At 34.8% G+C, this 17,451-nt stretch overlaps 2 protein-coding genes across 4 annotated transcripts; both read right to left on the bottom strand.

Moving 5' to 3' along the window:
• Positions 1 to 5,083: 5,083 nt before the first annotated feature.
• LOC145036604 (uncharacterized) lies at positions 5,084 to 8,767 on the bottom strand. Of its 3 annotated transcripts, none has more exons than XM_078985069.1 (13): positions 8,596 to 8,767; positions 7,539 to 7,945; positions 7,222 to 7,468; positions 7,035 to 7,147; positions 6,880 to 6,959; positions 6,638 to 6,779; positions 6,474 to 6,554; positions 6,290 to 6,394; positions 6,001 to 6,183; positions 5,839 to 5,931; positions 5,619 to 5,758; positions 5,469 to 5,535; positions 5,084 to 5,379 (listed from the first exon to the last, which is right to left on the bottom strand). In XM_078985069.1, exons 2-13 carry the CDS (start codon positions 7,929 to 7,931, stop codon positions 5,260 to 5,262), a joined length of 1,764 nt encoding a protein of 587 aa, XP_078841195.1. In that variant the 5' UTR covers positions 7,932 to 7,945; positions 8,596 to 8,767; the 3' UTR covers positions 5,084 to 5,259. The 3 variants fall into 3 exon arrangements, with proteins under 3 accessions (XP_078841195.1, XP_078841193.1, XP_078841194.1); XM_078985067.1 differs by having other exon boundaries at positions 7,539 to 7,961; positions 8,596 to 8,766; XM_078985068.1 differs by having other exon boundaries at positions 7,539 to 7,948; positions 8,596 to 8,766.
• A 4,043-nt stretch (positions 8,768 to 12,810) lies between these two features.
• LOC145036603 (uncharacterized) lies at positions 12,811 to 14,581 on the bottom strand. The gene is made up of 5 exons (XM_078985066.1): positions 14,145 to 14,581; positions 13,817 to 13,910; positions 13,664 to 13,701; positions 13,445 to 13,580; positions 12,811 to 13,358 (listed from the first exon to the last, which is right to left on the bottom strand). Exons 1-5 carry the CDS (start codon positions 14,463 to 14,465, stop codon positions 12,943 to 12,945), a joined length of 1,005 nt encoding a protein of 334 aa, XP_078841192.1. The 5' UTR covers positions 14,466 to 14,581; the 3' UTR covers positions 12,811 to 12,942.
• Positions 14,582 to 17,451: the final 2,870 nt, after the last annotated feature.

Raw genomic sequence — 17,451 nt, 5'->3', positions numbered from 1 at the left:
CTTACTCCGATTACATCACGGATTTATATCACTCGACACACACGTTTTAATGAGATGAGTTTCCCGTATAAAGACATACCTTCCAATACACCTCTCTCTACCCTCACCCTTCACATATTTCTCAATGACATACCTCTACCCTCCATATCCACATCACCTTCCCCTTCTACACCACCCACCCATACGCCTTCAACTACGCCATGTAACCTATGTCCACCTCAACCACCAGTTGTTGTGTTTCACGAGCCACTTCCCTCTGATGATGACTCATATCCATTCGATCCTCCTTCATCACCTAGCTCCCCATCCTTACCACCTAGCACCCCTAGTCCCACTCATATCCACAACACACCCTCGTCTCCTAACCATCCACCATCACCCACTACCACTGCTCCGCCGGTTACTACTACATGGGCACCAACCGGTCACTTAATGGTCACGCGTGTGAAAGCTGGAATTTTTAAACCCAATCATCGAGCTGATCTTTCTAAATTTCTATGCCATGGGCTCTCTCATATGTTATTTGCTTTAAGTGATCCTATACATCACACTCAAGCCATAAATGCCACTAAATGGGTAAATGCTATGCGTATGGAGATGGACACTATGTATCGCAATAATACATGGATATTGGTTCCACGTCCCAGTACTCATAATATTGTTGGGTGCAAGTGGTTGCTTCACACAAAATACCCTGCTGATGGTTCCATTGAGCGTCGTAAGGCTCGTCTCGTAGCTCAGGGTTTCATGCAAGTTCTCGGTGTTGATTTTTCGCATACATTTAGCCCGGTTGTTAAATCATCTACCGTCCATGTTGTCTTGTCATTGGTGATTATTATAATTGGTCATTACATCAATTAGATGTAAATAATGCTTTCCTCCATGGTGACTTATATGACTATGTTTTCATGTAGCAAACCCCAAGATTGTTGATTCTCGATTCCCTAATCATGTTTGCCTGCTCAATAAAGCAATCTATGGTCTCAAACAAGCTCCTCGGGCTTGGTTTCATCGCCTTTACTCTTTTCTGGTGGCGGATGGATTTCAATGAAGTCGTGTTGATCCGTCCCTCTTCATCTTCAAACGTAGGACATGTTTATTATACTTACTTATCTATGTGGATGACTTAATTCTTACAGGCACTCACTCCTCACTTATTCGGTCTTTCATTAGCAAATTGAATAATGAGTTTCGAATTAAGGACGTTGGGTGGTTAAATTATTTCCTTGGTTTTGAGGTGTCTTACATGGATTCAGGTCTCTTTCTTTGTCAATCCAAATGTGCGCATGATATTTTATCTCAGGTAGGTCTACTTGAATCTAAACCAGTCGCCATGCCACTATCATCCTTTTCTCCCTTGGTTGTTGTTGGGGTGCCTTTCTTCGATCCCGCCAAGTACCGCTCGTTGGTTGGCGCTCGTCAATATTTAACTATCACGTGCCCTAATATATTTTATGTTGTTAATCAAGAGAGTCAATTTCTTCAAGCTCCAACAAAAGACCATTATACTGTTGTTAAATGTTTACCTTAGTACATTAAAGGCACACTTCATTTTGGGTTGACATTCTCTCGCCCTAATTCAACCAATTTGGTTGGGTATTCTGATGTTGATTGGGCTCAGTGTATTGATACTCATCGCTCCTCTTATGTATACTCGATATTCATGGGGTGGGGGGAAGTCTTATATCATGGAGCACTAAAAAGCAACCTACAATTTCTCGCTCGAGTTGTGACTCTAAATATCAAGCAATGACAAATATGGTTGCGGAAATCATATGGCTCACTCATCTCATACATGAGCTCCATGTCTTACCTGATTGTCGGCCGACACTTTTGTGTGACAATCAAATTGCTCTATTTCTCTCTCAAAGTTCGGTCTCACATAAGAGGAGCAAACATATTGAGCTTGACTATCATTTTATCAGGGAACTAGTTGCATGTGGCAAGCTTCATACAATGTTCATTCCTAGCAAGCTTCAAGTGGCGTACATTTTTACCAAAAGTTTACCTTGACTTCTGGAATATGCTTTGTCTTGGTCCAGCCCTGTTTTTCTTGCAGGGGATATTAGTCATAATTAATATCTTGTAAATTTCATATTTATGAGGTTGTTTATTTGTAAATTTATTGTATATATACTCTTTCTCTACCCATTCATGGGTATTTGAGATCGTTACTTTCTCTATTTCAAGTGAAAATATGAAACGCGCTACTATAAATTCAAATATTTAGTAGTTGATATTAAATGATGATGCTACATATGGTTTGGTCACTCTGGAATGAAACGAAACGCCATAGCCCGATAACAATTAACAATTACACAGGCCGACGTCCAATCGTATTTCGTGGGGATTTTCTAAAATAGTTTACATGGTTAAGTTAGTAACTACTTAGAGAGAGTATGTGATTATGATAGGTATGAGTATTTGAGAGACTATTATGTCTGAAGGGGCGCTTGATTTTGGGGTTTGACCTCTTATTTCTACCGACCATGGTGGATGTAATAAATGCGATGCATTTTCGGTTGTACAACACGTCAGAATGTATTTGATTTTTTCACAATGTAGTCCTTGTTCCATGGACATGTGTCATCTCTTGTTGCCACATGTCTCAATCACTTGACCTGTGTCGTCTCCTCTCAGCATGCGTCCAACATTAAACACCTTATCGCATCGTGACAAACCACACTTTGCGTCACGACCAGTTCTTGACTTTCGTTGACAACGAATTAACCCGACCATCACTCAGCGCAATATATAAGTCACACCGCGAGTTTCTAAAATAACAATCTACTTATAATTTGCCTTTTTCCTCTTTGAACTCCACAACTTAACACCAACAAACATTATATAATCAACTTAAAGCAAACTCTATGCTTTATTTCTCATACTTGTCTTATAAACAAATCCCTCAGAATAATACAGGTTATGAAAAACGAATATTACAAGACGTAGTAGGCATAATAGGATTAGATGATTGTTTCTTAAAGGTCCAAATTAAAGGTGATTTATTTACTTTTATTGGAAGATATACCAACAATCATGTGTATGAATAACATGGATTGTAGTAGAATTTAATGGTAGAAGGGGCCTAGTTTTTGTTTTAGACAAACAAAAGGTAATCATAATTCCTTTGTTTATTTCTTTTATGTACGTATCAAACAAGTGAATCAACTGTGTGTTGTGTGCGTGCGTGTGTTCCTTTTAAAGTTTTTTAGAATTTATGAAATAAATCCTACCTCGTGTTTAACATAGGAAATATGCAAGACACATTTATTCAAACTTCGTGAATACATATCCTAGATTAGAGTTAAACAAATCTTGTTTTTGGGTTGCATGTAATAAGTATTTTGGAAAGGGATTTCGTGTTTAAGATGTATAAAATAGAAAAATAAGTCAAAATGTCTATGCTTACCACATGTCAAAGAACCTAAGATCGTGGTGCAAGACATTCATTCAACAAGGAAATTCATATGAACATGTGGAAAATGGCATTTCTGAGTGTTTTGTCATAATAACTGATTCTAGAAAAAAAATCTTACCATGCATGGACAAATAAGAATTTACATAGTGGACAAGTTTTAGCGTATGACATATATACAACATAGAGATCTAAAAGGTTTACATGAATTATAAAGAACATGATGGAATTTGGAAGGGAAATTATACATGTCTATATAGGTTATAAGTTCAATTAATTGCAACTATATCATTAAATTTACTTTTGGTATGGTTGATTACAAATTAAGGTAATGGTAATAGGGGATGTGTTTGAAACCATGTATGGTTATTCAACTTTAAAATGGAACTTGGATGATCATTATTACACTTGTATAATTTGGAAATTGCTAGCTAGCTATACGGTGTGTTCTTGCATAAGCTTCCCTTAATTACATCCATTTGACTCCATGTGATTTGTATTCTTGCAAAAGCTTCCCTTAATTACATCCATTTGAATCCATGTGATTTCATTAGTTAGCGGGTTATCAAGGAAAATTAGGGATGCTTATAGGGAAAACATTTTTCCTATTAATGGAAGAAACATGTGGCCTCACACTAAGTTTATTAAGTCATTATCTTAATTAATTAGAAATTTTCTTGTAAGGATCTATTTTTTTTTTTTTAAAAAAAAAAAAAAAAAAAAAAGAAAAGACATGTTATTGAGTATGATCTAAAATATCTAACATTGATGGTTCTTATGTCAGTTAGGTGTGGTAACTATCATGAAATAGGGAATAATAAGTCATGCAAGAATAAAACATTGATAAAAGAACTATGTCACATAAGAAGGCAAGTTATTTAGGAATAAACCAAGTGGTGTGGGAGAATAAAGGTGGTAACAAGTAGGAGAAGAAGTACGATGTACTAGAGAAAGGAGTAGAATCTAGAAAAGGTGGTAGAAGTGTTAGTGAATCGATTCCAATTCAAATTAGTGTTAGTGAAAAGATGAATATGGATGTGATTTTTAGGTGGTTCCAAGTATCAATGAGATTGTTTAGGTTTTTCCAAGTGTGGATGTCATTTTTTAGGTTGATACGAGTTATGGGGTATTTTTCAAGGGTAAATTTCATTAATGAGATTGTTCTAAGTGTTTATGTGAGATATGAGGTAGTTTCAAGTTTATACTGATGCCTATATGTATCATGATAATGAGAGGGATATTGATGTTTGAGAGAGGACGATTGATGATGAGTTTATTGTAGACACATATGATACTTTGGCCAAAACTATTCCATGGAAAAAAAAAAAAATACAGAAGTTGAAGAAATCAATGCATGATAAAGATGTAGATGGTTCATATATGGAGAATGCCATTATTTTTGGTTAATCTTTTGACAAGAGGTCAAATTTTGTTAATACACATCCAATTGTTTGTCAACATCTAGTTTTAAGATAGACCTTTTGAACAATTATAGTACTTTGTCGTTTCCACGTCTCCAATTTAGTACAAGCAATTTAACATTGTAAGAAGTGTATTTACATATACATTTCCAACTATCTAATTTAGTATTAACAGTTTATCAATTTTCCAATTTAATACAAGTATTTTAACATTGCTAAAAGTATTTATAAACAATAAGAAGCATTAAAACAATTAATCTTTTTATAACCAAACATGGGTTTCAAAATATAGTTGATTAATCAATGAGATACCACACAAACGAATCAAAACAAATAATGAACATCAACATACGATACGATTATTGTAACCCTAAGAATTCCATTCATGAAATTCAAGTGTGAGTATGAGCTTTGTTTTCTTTAGCTTGACATCATGTCATGATTCAATGCCTGAATTGCTTGATTTGCAAAATAACGAACATCAACATCCGGATCCTCAGACAAATCCACCAAACACGGCTTAATCGTACTCTCCACAACCTGTAAATTACACAAATGGTCCCTTTCATTTTTTGTTGACCATTTTGCCCTCGGACTATACGACCGAATTTGTGTAAAAAGAAACTTACAGAATGGTCAACAATGGGAATTAGCGATTGCAACACCTTTGCTACATTGAATTTGATATTCGGCACTCTAAAAAAAACAACACACAATAAATAAATAAATAAATAAAAAGACAAAAAGAAAAGAAAAAATACATATAAATATATATACACCTGTCTTTGGAGGCAGTTACAACAACAGGAAGCAATTTAGAACAAGTGATTTCTGAGCCCATGACAGGGGCAAGAAGGGAAATTGCACGAATAACAGTCATGCGATACAAATAATGCGGGTTGTTAACCATTTCCAACACCTTCCAACAAAAAAATTATAAAAACATATAACTTAATAAATAAATAAATAAATAAAAACAAAGAAATATAAATATAAAACCTGTGGAACAATGTGTTGCATTGCCCATTCGGGACCAAATTCCTCTGCGAGGCGTTTTAAGTTGTTAGCAGCAGCATCTCTAATGGAGTAAACCTGTTTGAAACAAAAATGGTGAATAGATTAGGAGGAAGGGAAATGGAAGTTGGAAATTACGAAACTAACCTTGTCCTGCAACCATTTCATGCAGAGAGCACCAAGCTTATCATCAAAAAACCCTACACCTAATTGACTACCCAAAAGAGGGATATATTCTATTATTGCCAATCGGACCCTCCAATGTCTGTCTTCTGCTAGCTCGACAATTGCTGGAAGTAATGATTGAGACAAAAGATCGATTCCAATAACCTAAAAAATTCCGACACCAAAACTCCAAATCGTTACATGATTGTTGAGAAGAATGGATAGTGGAAGTGAATTTTTAAGAAGCGAAAACGAACAGTGTATAGCATACCTGATTGACTTGATCCAGCTTACTTATGATGTTGAGACGCACATCTGGGAACTCGTCTTTTAGAAGCGAAAGAAATATAGGAAGAAGTTGTTCGATTGTCGCTTCCTGTAATTTGTAATTTGTAATTTTTCATCGATTCATGATTCGTGAATATAATCAATTGTATAAAATATGGAATACTTACTTTTCCTAAAACAGGGGCCATGCCCATGATAACTGAGGCGAGAGCGGATCTAACATGTTGAGAAGAATCGGAGGATAATTCCTACATTCATATCAACGGAAGGAGGTAAGAATTCATGAAAGAATGTTTGAAAAAGAAGGAAATAGTGAAATTACGATTCTGACCTTGACGCATGGAAGAATATGTTGGATCGCAAGTTCTGCGTTTAGGATTCGAGAGAATTTGGTGACTTTTCCAGCAGCTGCGATTCGTACTTCAGCTTCGTTGTCTCGAAGTAGTCTTACATAAGCTGGAACCAATTCAGACCTATCAAAGATATCAATATTTCAATATGTTAGATTCATAAGATGAAAAATTAAGTGGTTTTGATTTTGAGATTTGAATCTTTGATTAGAAAGATACTTACTTGGTGGGTTCGGGTCCCACAGCTTCACATAGTTCGTATAATTGGTTAGCTACCATATACCTCACACGCCATGACTTGTCCTGATTTACGAACAAAGAAGAAAATTAAGGCAAACATTGTTGAATTATAAAACCAAATCACTCTTAAAACTTCACCTGAGAAAAATTGACAATGACAGGAAGAATATGTGCAACACAGTCCTGTGGCTCTAGCAATTTCCCAAGAGCAGCACAACCCTCAACAGCTAGCAATCGTACAGAATCTTGATCTATAACAACAAGAATCAAATTTACATCAATAATACAAAAGTATCACTAAATAACAAAAGTAAGAAAAAGTTACCATCTTGAGTAAGATCCTCAAATATTTGCATGATTTCAGACTTGAGATGAGAAGGTTCCATAGTAGCAGCAAATTTCCCCAAATTTGTAGCAGCAGATCTTCTAACCATAGGCATATCATCTTGACACAACTGACTATATACAGACCTTAATTCAGCCTTCAATGCCTCAGGGGCACTAGGGTAAGCAATGTGAAATAGTCCACAAGCAGAAACACGTGCAGTAAACCATTCACCAGCTGCCAACCTCTGCAGTAAACATGGATATTACAATAAACTCCAAAATGGGAAACAACACAAGGGTATAAAAGTAAATTACCTTAACCAGAGGTACAAAGAACTCAACCAGATTGGTGTCTTTCATCTGTGATCCAATTCTGCAAAGTGACTCAACAGCTTTCTCCCTCACACAGGTTTCTTCAACAGTGCAGAGGGTTTCGAGAGGGGGGAGTAAGACATTGGCATGATCAACTCCTCCTACATAGGGAATGAAGACACCTAACTCTTCTGCCATTGCAAGAAGAACTTCATCATCATCATCATTGTTTTCACTCAAGAAAGGGATTAGTTCCTTTCGTGTGCGTTCTTCCCCTAGAGCACGTGCAATTGTTGATAGTCTTCTAATGGAATTTAATCGCAGTTGGATGTCATCGTTCTTCAGTTCATCTATTAATACTGCTATTGGGTACAGAGGTTCATCTCCCATCGACATTGTAGTTCACAAAGCTGCTGTAGTTTGAATCTAGTTTAGAAACAAGTCAGATGTTATATGATCATGGAGTTAACTAAGCATTTATGTGGAATATATAGTATATTAGCTTTCCTTCCCAAAATTTGCAACTTTCTTCATCAATTCCCTGTGACTATAATTTCAGATCTTAATAGGATTGTGAAAGTGTGTTGGAATAAAGCTTAACTCTTCCTAGGGTTAGTCTTCAAACATCGTGGAAATGAAGCTTTAGCTTCTCAACGATTTAATGTAATGAAACAGCATTCAACATATGTGCATATCTATCAGAACAAATAAGTAATTGCATAAATCACATTTAAGCTGCTTAGTTGAGAACAATCATTCAAATTAGGGAAAGTTGAAAAGAATAAGAGAGGAGGAGAGAACAATTCAAAAGCTATAAATTAAATCAGATTTAGAAAAAATATAAAAATAAACTATGAGATCTAAAACTAACCCTAAAACAACAAACCCGAAAAAAGGAGAAGTAAATCACGAAATCAACTCCAGAATCGTGATTTGGAGGATGAAATTGTATGGTTCACCGTGTTAATTATGAAAAATTGGATCAAATAAGGGAATTTTAATCGGCAAATAGATTGTAATGAAGGAAAAAACCGATGCAACGAGTGGATCTGAATCTTACCAGAGATGATGAATGCGCTTCCTACCTAGCTTAATCAAGATTCTAATGGCCTGCTTTTCGTCGTTCACTACCAGAGAGATTATATCGTTTTTCTGTTTTGAAATTAACGTATTGTCGTGAGCGTAGCTGCAGTATCGAGAGAGAAATGGGAGAAATTGCACTTTTCAGGGAACATTTACATAACTTCTGGAAAGCCCCCTTAACTATGGTTCTTTTTCTATTTCCGGCACTAAAAGTTATGTACAAGAGGGAATTTTATATTTCATACAGTCAATTATAAAGAAATAATGTTAATTCTTACTTTTCCTAATAAATTAACATTAAAATCTTTCAACTTGGGGGTTTTTAGCTATGATGCATGGAAACTTCTCTAAGGTTGCAAAGAAGCAACGCTATGGATACCATGACCGATCACCATCGATAAAGAGAATCTTTCTAAATCATTTCTGAAACTCCATGGAAACGGATACTCCATGGAAACGCCTTGGAAACGTTTCAGGTATCATGGAAACGTTTCTGCGAAGTTTCCTAGCCGTTTCTATTTTATTTTAGGGTTTACATGGGTTTTTTAAGTTTAAATCCAAAAAAAGCTAATGTCCCTAACCGATCGTCGATCAAAGTGTCTCCTATCGTGAGTCGTCTCCTGTCTTCTCCTTCTCGATCAAAGACGATTAGTCGATCACAATTCACAAGGATCGTCAATCATCATTCATTACCATTCTTGATTCTCTTAATTCCTAATCACATCATTGATTATGACTTCTCAAGAAACACAATGATCATCAACTATATCAATAGACCAACCTCTATTGTGGGACTTTACATCAATATATCTATTTTGGAGTTTATTTTATATATATATATATATATATATATATATATATATATATATATATATATACATACATACATTTTTATATTGTCTTATCTCTGCGTATCTGTATCTTGATTTTTTGGGTTTTGCCGTTTCCGGTTTCCGTTCCGTAAAATGTTTTGATTAATGTATATGGTAGCAAAAATGTACCAAGTTATAAACACATTTTGCTTAGCAAAATTACTTGTTATAAAATGACCAAAAAAAGGAATGAAAGGGAGCTTGATTGATATACTATTGTCTTTTATCTCAAAAATTTATAAGGTTGGTAGGTGTGGGTAACATGTTATCTCATCCCAAAGTTGTCACCTCACCAGCCATGTCAAAATAGTGTTATAACACAAATTGGAGGAAATGGTCTTCCCATGTTATAACATAGAGTTAAGAGGAGAGAGATAGAAAGATAAATATGTGCAACCAATGAGAGGAAAGAAAAACTCCTGTTAGAATATGTTATCGCGATAACATCTTTTAAAATAACACCAAATAACATGAGAGAGGGTCGGTGTTCCTTATGTTACAACACCGTTGATTGATGCCACATAAGGTTTCAAGAGTAATTTTTTAAAACTTTCTTATTAGCATAAGGCTGGTGGGTGTGGGCAACATGTTAAGACATGTTATCATACCCAAAATTTGCCAACTCATATGCCATGCCATCTTTAACCCCATTTGATTTATGTAGGAAATGGTGTGTAAATGGTATAACATGTTAAGAGATACAAAGAGAGTTAGAGATAGAGTGAGATAATGGCTTTTGATTGATTGATTCTCACGTTACTTCCTGTGGCCATGGTAACATTTCATAACATAACACCAAATAACATGAGAGAGAGGCGGTGTTCCGGCGTTCTGGCGTCCTTATGGGAGCTTCCAAATCAGCATAACGCCTTATGGTGTTGCCCATAACGAGTAGATCAAGGAGGAGTGTGCTTTACAATGTCTCGACAAGAACGAAGTGAGTCAGCTTGGTAAACACTGCGTCCTCAACTCAGTAACAGGCTAAAAATAAAAGAGATAATTATTTTTCAATTTCATTTTTTCCCATTTTTTCAAAAAACTATGTTTTTTTTTTAATTTCAACTTTTAAACCACTTTTCTACTAATATAAACACCAACAACTATCTTCATTTCTCACTACTCTTAAACCTTCAACATTCACTTTACCTCTCTCAAATGTCTTCCTTAAACGCTCAACCCGGTTCCCCGATTGTACCTTGGAGAACGATAGAAGATGTGATTTTAACTGGTGCATGAGTCGAAGTATCGGAGAACCCAAGGGTCGGCATCAACAAAAATGTGTTATCTTTTTGGAATAAAATCACTCAAACATTTCCTAATCAATATGAATCAAGGTTGCTACCGAATCAGAGATCAAATCTACACCAAACAGAATAACATGAACAAAGTGGTAATAGAGTTTGATGTTGCATTTAATTATATGAGACGTGATTAACCAAATGATGAAAACGATATAATGGTTATAAATATTGCTCTTGCAAATTTTCCAACAATAAAAGAACAAACTTTTTTGTAGATTTTTTGCAAGTTGTTAATAAGTGCACAACATGGCGCCGATATGTAGATTGAAGTGGTGTTAAATTTATGTTTTATCTTCAAATGTCTAATCTTTTACAATCATGTAATTTTCCTTTCAGTTTAATGAAATTTTCAGTTTTATATCAATTAGATTGTTTTAAATAACAATCAAAATAAAAAACTATTACTTGGTACCCCCCCACACCCTACGAAAAATATGGCAAGAAGTTGAAGTGATAGGACAAAAGTGAGGTTGCGTCTACGGCTCAAAAAAAAATGGCATGGATAACACCACTCCCCATTTTTAAGGTGCATGGTGTTGATGTGTTCTGGCCGGAATAGGCTGCCGGTACCGGTACGCCTGACGGTCCCGCGGCTCCGCCCCCCATGGTTTCAGCATGGTCGGCTTGGGTGGGTTCATCAATGGTTTGTAGTTACAGTCTCTTTCTTCTATTATGCTTCACAACTTATAGTTCTATATGCTTTAGTATTTGTACAGTAAAAATGGGAGGCTTAAAAATATAGATTGTTTGTGTTGTTGTCTGGAAATATAAAAAAGAGAAGAGATAAAAAATTGATGTGACGTTTATTTAACAAAAGGATTAAGAGTGAATGACTCCCTCCATCTTAGAGACAACGAAAAATTATTTTCACTTAAGTTGCAGTGACTTGGTAAAGAATGTGGAAGATATAGTGGATAACCTATTGATTCATGTTCATCCGACAATACACAACCCCTGTAGCCATGGAGGTTCGCATGTAGTGACTCCGAGGCATGAGGCATGTGGAGGTTCGTCTGCAATGAATCCAAAGTATGAGGCATAGTCTCATGTTCGCAGCGGGATTAGTCAGTGCGTAAAAACTGGTCCGGAAACCCTCGTTAGAGAAGTTTCATTTCCAGAGGGAAAAAAAAAGTTATTATCTAAGAAACTAATAAATCGTTAAATCATTAAGTCATTTTGAACATGACCTCAAACACTTTTTAGATTTTTTCAGTTTTCTTTATTACTTTTAGTCGGAAATATCATATGTTGATTTAGTGATTTGGTATTGAATGTCTAATGTGAATGTCACATGTATTTTTTTTTTCTTTTGATGACATGAATGTCACATGTATATTTTTGTTAATGTGGATCAAATCAGTTACCCGTCAGCTTAACATGAAGCCTCTAAGTTTAATATAATGTTTTTAAAACCGATTTGAACTGGCCGATCGAACCGGTAGGATCGGGAACCAGGAGAGAGAACGGTTCAACTATCACCGGTTTTATGTCGATTTCTGAATCGGATTAAACCAACCGTTTAAAAAAAAACGAATAAAAACACACAAGAAATATGTAAAACATATGGTAAATGTTATAAATTTTTTGATGTCTTTGTATTCATCTAAAACTATATTTTATTCCTGTATTATATTTTATTTTATTTTTGATGCATATGGATTTATGTAAAACACTAAAACTTATAATTATGTATTATTTTAATATATTTTGATTGATCTACTCCTTATTTTTATATATATCTTTAATGTTTGAACTAGTTAACGTTAAATTCATGATTTATATATGTATATATGTATAAGAAAATAGGAAAATAGATGAAAATTATAAAAACCAAATGACCCGACGGTCAAACCGGTTAAACTAATTGAACCAGTCACCCCCCAAACCCATTTCTTAGCATCCCTTCCCCAACATAAATGTAAATATTTGTATAAATTCATGTTACAAAAACCAACTAAATGTTTCACTACAATATTCTAGCAAGTTATAAGTACACTTTAATAAGTTGAAACTACATAATACCAAACCAAGTATAGCCTAATATAACAAATGTTTATTTAGTTACATACTATTCTCAATAAAATTACAATATGAACTTCAATCACATTTTCCTTTTCAATTCACACTAATCTTATCAAATCATGAACTCAATTACACCTCCTCATCAACATCCAAACAAACAAGGTAAGCAACTAATCCAAAAACAGGCACAAATCTTAAATATTTCACTAAATCCACCTTCCTTTTCTCAACATTTTCAAGGTTTTCACCAATCAACCATGGCTGAAAAACTATGTAAAGGCATATATCCCAAATGAATGCATATGCAAGCCTTTCTGACCCAAGATAACTTACCAAAAACTCCAATCTATCCTTAACATTCCCAAAATACCCTTCTGGCCTCCCAAATAGGGCCCACAATATCGATATAACACAAACAGCACCACCAACAACTCCAACCACGGTTGCACCATTGACCATGGTTGACCTAAGTTGGGAAGTTTTTCTTGGAGTGTAGTTAGTATCTGGCTTATTTAATCGAATAGCCATGTAAGGTATCAAGAATGCTACAATATAAAAAAGTAAGATACAACATGTTAATTTAGCCCTGTGTCATTCAGATTTGTTAAACCCTAATTGAAAAGGAACTTACTGTTTGTAAGGAACATTTGAAAGCTCCACAAGACGTCAAGTGATCCCTTGTATCTGTCTCTTTTGAGGTCGGTGAACAACAATGGAGCGAACATTAATGTCCACCCGATAACAAAGTTGAACAATCCTTCTGACATCTGATGAAAAGTGGAATGATTATGGTGATATGAATTTCATAGAAAAAAAAAGGAATGATTTTTTGGGTGGTTTGATTTCTTACAGGGTGAAGCACAGGAGCATCAATTAGACGAATTCCAACTACTCTGCCAAAAATCAACTCATGAATTAACAGAATTACAGGTTTGATGGTGTTCGTTTTAACACTAATTGTTATAAACATAGTTCATTAGATCAAAGAGAGGTCAGGATATACCTGAGTTCATTAGGGGTAGAATGAAGAAGAAATTAAGAGAAAGGCCAACAAGGGAATTGATAGTGTCTGAACTAATAGCCCAAAATGGATCTCCCTGAAATCATGAAACATGTCTACAAAAGTTGTAATCAAACAAGCCTCTGAATCTAGATTTTGTTCAAAAATCAACAGATTATTTGTTTCTAAAGGTAATCTAACAAGCAATTAAGGGAAAACTGATAGCAGATTGTGTGTGTGGACATAAATATAGTAAAATCAATCAACACAAATGATGAGTGAATTTAATTTGTCAAAACGGATGATGTTGAGATAACTGATTGATACATACAGGTGCGTATGGAAGCAAGAACAGCCAAATTATATACACCCCCTCAGTCGCCCACAGGACAAATTGTAGGACTTTCCGTGTGTTATCATCCAGTTCCGGAACCGACAGATCAGTGGTGGTGCTGCTGCTGGAATTCCGGCGAGAGGCGGCGCAAACAAAAGCATTCTCCGTCAAAATCTCTTTCCGCGACTCCCAAGGTTTGGATTTCAATGCGATTACTTCTCGCCTTCTGAGCAACGATGGGGTCTTCGGAAGGAAACTTGCAGGCCGCGGCAAATCGCTGCTAAGGGCGGATATCAGCGTCGCCGTCATCGTAGCCATTTTCCGGTTACTGAAGGGGCCTGCTCCACCAAAATTACTGCAATAATTTGGTGGTGTTTGCACAGTTAGGAGTAGGATGAAGGAATTTAGGCCAACGTGGTGCTCGTAGATTCAAGTGCTCTTCTAGTTGTTGGTAGGATACTAACAGTACAATTCCCATTTTACCCTTCTAATTAATTATTGTCTAATCATTTGTAGTTTTAGGGGGTGTTTGGATTTAGAAATGGCAACGGGGCGGGTTCGGGGCGGGGCATGGTTTCTCAAACCCGTCCCGATATCTTTCGGGTATCTTATCGGGGTGCCCCATTGGGTTCGAGTTTTTCCGTCGGGTTTCGGGTATCTTATCGGGTTTACAGCATTTTATAATGAAATTTTTATTCCCTTTTAGTGTACCCCGAAGTCTTAACATAAAAAATAATCATTCACACTGGATTGTTAATAATTAAAAAGATTGTCCACAATAAGTATTTTATCTTTGAATGTGTGCGACTAACATCTATATATATATATATATATATATATATATATATATATATATATATATATATATATATATATATATATATATATATAATCAGGGCGGGTCGGGGCAGGGCGATGATAACCCACTCCCTGCCCCGAACCCGATAATGACCCGTTATCCGACCCTTTAAATGCTACCAAGCTTCAAGATTGATATTTTTTATTTCATTCATATACATAACAAACTTTCTTCTTTGTATGGTGCTACCAATAGACCAACAAAGCTTTTTAAGACGCACATTCTTGTACCTTTGCATGAAATTACTTCTACTGTGTCGAAGATAAAAGCGATGGTTGTTAGAAATTTGGGTTTAGAAAGGCTTGGAAATTATGAGAATTGTGATTATCACTTTCAAATCGAAGTATTTGGTGGTACTCCCAAATCTTCAATTGGATAAGACTCAGAGAGACAAGAACAAAGAATGTTTGATGATATTTTCGTATGTACCAGAAAATAAGACCAAAACCAACTTTTAACAACTTTGTCTGAAAACTGTCATATGACAGTTTTAAACTGTCATAAAACCATAAAAACTGTCATAAAACGGATATATGGATAAGGGTCAAACCAATGGTCAATTTTCTGATGCATTTTTTTAATATAGTAACATACCCTATATATGTTACTCAATTTTTAAGCTCGATCCCAGCCAGGGGCTCTGCCCCTTGGACCCCGCCAGGGGCTGCCGCCCCTTGGACCCCGCTCCCAGGGGCGCTGCCCCCGAACCCCCGTTCGTTCAGGGGCTTCGCCCCTAAATGACAGTGTACTTTGAAACTTGATCAAACTTAAACAAGTGTGTACTCCACACCTTCCTTACTTGTTAAATATTTATCAAGATCATTTTTGGTCAACACAAAGTAATCTCATTACACTTAAATAACATTGATGATCAAAATCACCAACAATGGTATGCTAATGGCTCTTTCCATTATGGTAGATTTTCATATTGCATGAATTATTCCTTTGTGTCTGTCTGAAACAACACATAATTGTCTGTTTTGAACAACAAAATGTCTGAGTTGGTAAACAGCCCGATCTAGAGTCATAATGTTATATATCAAAATCTAATTGTAAAATAAATCAGAATTTAAAAAAGAGATGAATGAGTATGCTACATATGATAATTACTATTATTAAATATATGACATAAAACCAACAATATGTACCTTGTTATGGATGAACGAATGTTGAAGAAAAAAAAGAATGAAAGATTTAAGTTCAAGAATTGTGAGAGAAATTCATTAGGTTGGAAGAGATGAAAAACTATCAATTATAAGAAAGAGAATTTATAATACAAAAAAAGTGAGATGATTTGACGATTCATTCAATTATTTCTACTGAGTTTTCATCAACAATTGCATTTGAGTGTGCAAAAGACTTTTGCTTTTGCAGTTGAGTAAAGACAAATAACATAATTACAGAGTTTTCACAAATATTGACAACTCATGATATACATTTTAGGCATTGTGAACTAAGATTTTCTCATATTTACAAATAAACGATGATAAAAATATCATTACGAATATTATGATTTTTGTTTAATTTAAATTCTAATTTAGTGTATATTTTGAATGTAATATCGTCATTTTGAATGTAATATCGTTTATAATTGATCTTTTAATTTTCCGACGTAATATATTTAATATTAATATCTATTTGAAGATATTTGTATTATTCATTTAATGGTATAACTGCTTAAGAATAATTCATAAATTATAATTATATATTTTCTAATAATTATTTATGTATAATATATAATGAATGTAAAATTTTGAATTAATCAATTGAAAGATATAAATAATAGATAAATAATGAAAGTTAAGGGGTTACTTGATTATATATATATATATATATATATATATATATATATATATATATATATATATATATATATATATATATATATATATATATATATATCATTTGTTGGAATGAGCGAAGACCCAACTAAAAAGAAGCTTATTTCTAAAATACATTCTAAAACTAACTTATTTCTACACTACTTTTTGAAAAGTAACCTACTTTTACAAAAAAAAAAAAAAAAAAAAAAAAAAAAAAAAAAAAAAAAAAAAATCCCAAAAGGTCATGCATGGAAGGAAAGTTAGGAGCTTTACGAGTTCAAATGATGTTTAAGGACTAGATCTATGCTTGTATGCTTTAGTTTGGAGTATCATGGCTTTTAGACCAAGATCCATGTCCTAGAGAACTAGGGTTTTAGCTAAACCCTTTAGGTAGGGCTATTAATGGATAAAGTTGGAAACTTTACCCCGAAAATGACATATTCAATGCATAGGAGGAACAAGAATATTGGATCTGAAGAATAGGGGCTTAATCCCTTAATATGGCCCAAACAGACTAAGGAACTCGACGAGTTGAGTCGTGTTGTCCCGGTTCAGTTTAAGGTAGAACTCGACGAGTCAGTGAAGGGACTCAACGAGTTGATTCGCCAAATCACGACTATGA

This window comes from Lactuca saligna, chromosome 3 (assembly GCF_052625555.1).
Source record: "Lactuca saligna cultivar CGN05327 chromosome 3, ASM5262555v1, whole genome shotgun sequence".
NCBI classification, from domain to species: domain Eukaryota; kingdom Viridiplantae; phylum Streptophyta; class Magnoliopsida; order Asterales; family Asteraceae; genus Lactuca; species Lactuca saligna.
The sequence above is the reverse complement of the archived record's forward strand: the minus strand, read 5'-3'. Positions and strand labels throughout refer to the sequence as shown.

Excerpts from the sequence above, each read along its gene's own strand:
- LOC145036604 (XM_078985069.1), bottom strand. The coding sequence starts at position 7,931 with ATGTCGATGGGAGATGAACCTCTGTACCCAATAGCAGTATTAATAGAT. Across the intron at positions 6,960-7,034 it reads TCATTGTCAATTTTTCTCAG|GACAAGTCATGGCGTGTGAG; the intron begins GTGAAGTTTTAA and ends TTCGTAAATCAG. Across the intron at positions 6,395-6,473 it reads TGGCCCCTGTTTTAGGAAAA|GAAGCGACAATCGAACAACT; the intron begins GTAAGTATTCCA and ends TACAAATTACAG.
- LOC145036603 (XM_078985066.1), bottom strand. The coding sequence starts at position 14,465 with ATGGCTACGATGACGGCGACGCTGATATCCGCCCTTAGCAGCGATTTG. Across the intron at positions 13,702-13,816 it reads TCTACCCCTAATGAACTCAG|TTGGAATTCGTCTAATTGAT; the intron begins GTATATCCTGAC and ends TTGGCAGAGTAG. Across the intron at positions 13,359-13,444 it reads TCAAATGTTCCTTACAAACA|CATTCTTGATACCTTACATG; the intron begins GTAAGTTCCTTT and ends TTTATATTGTAG.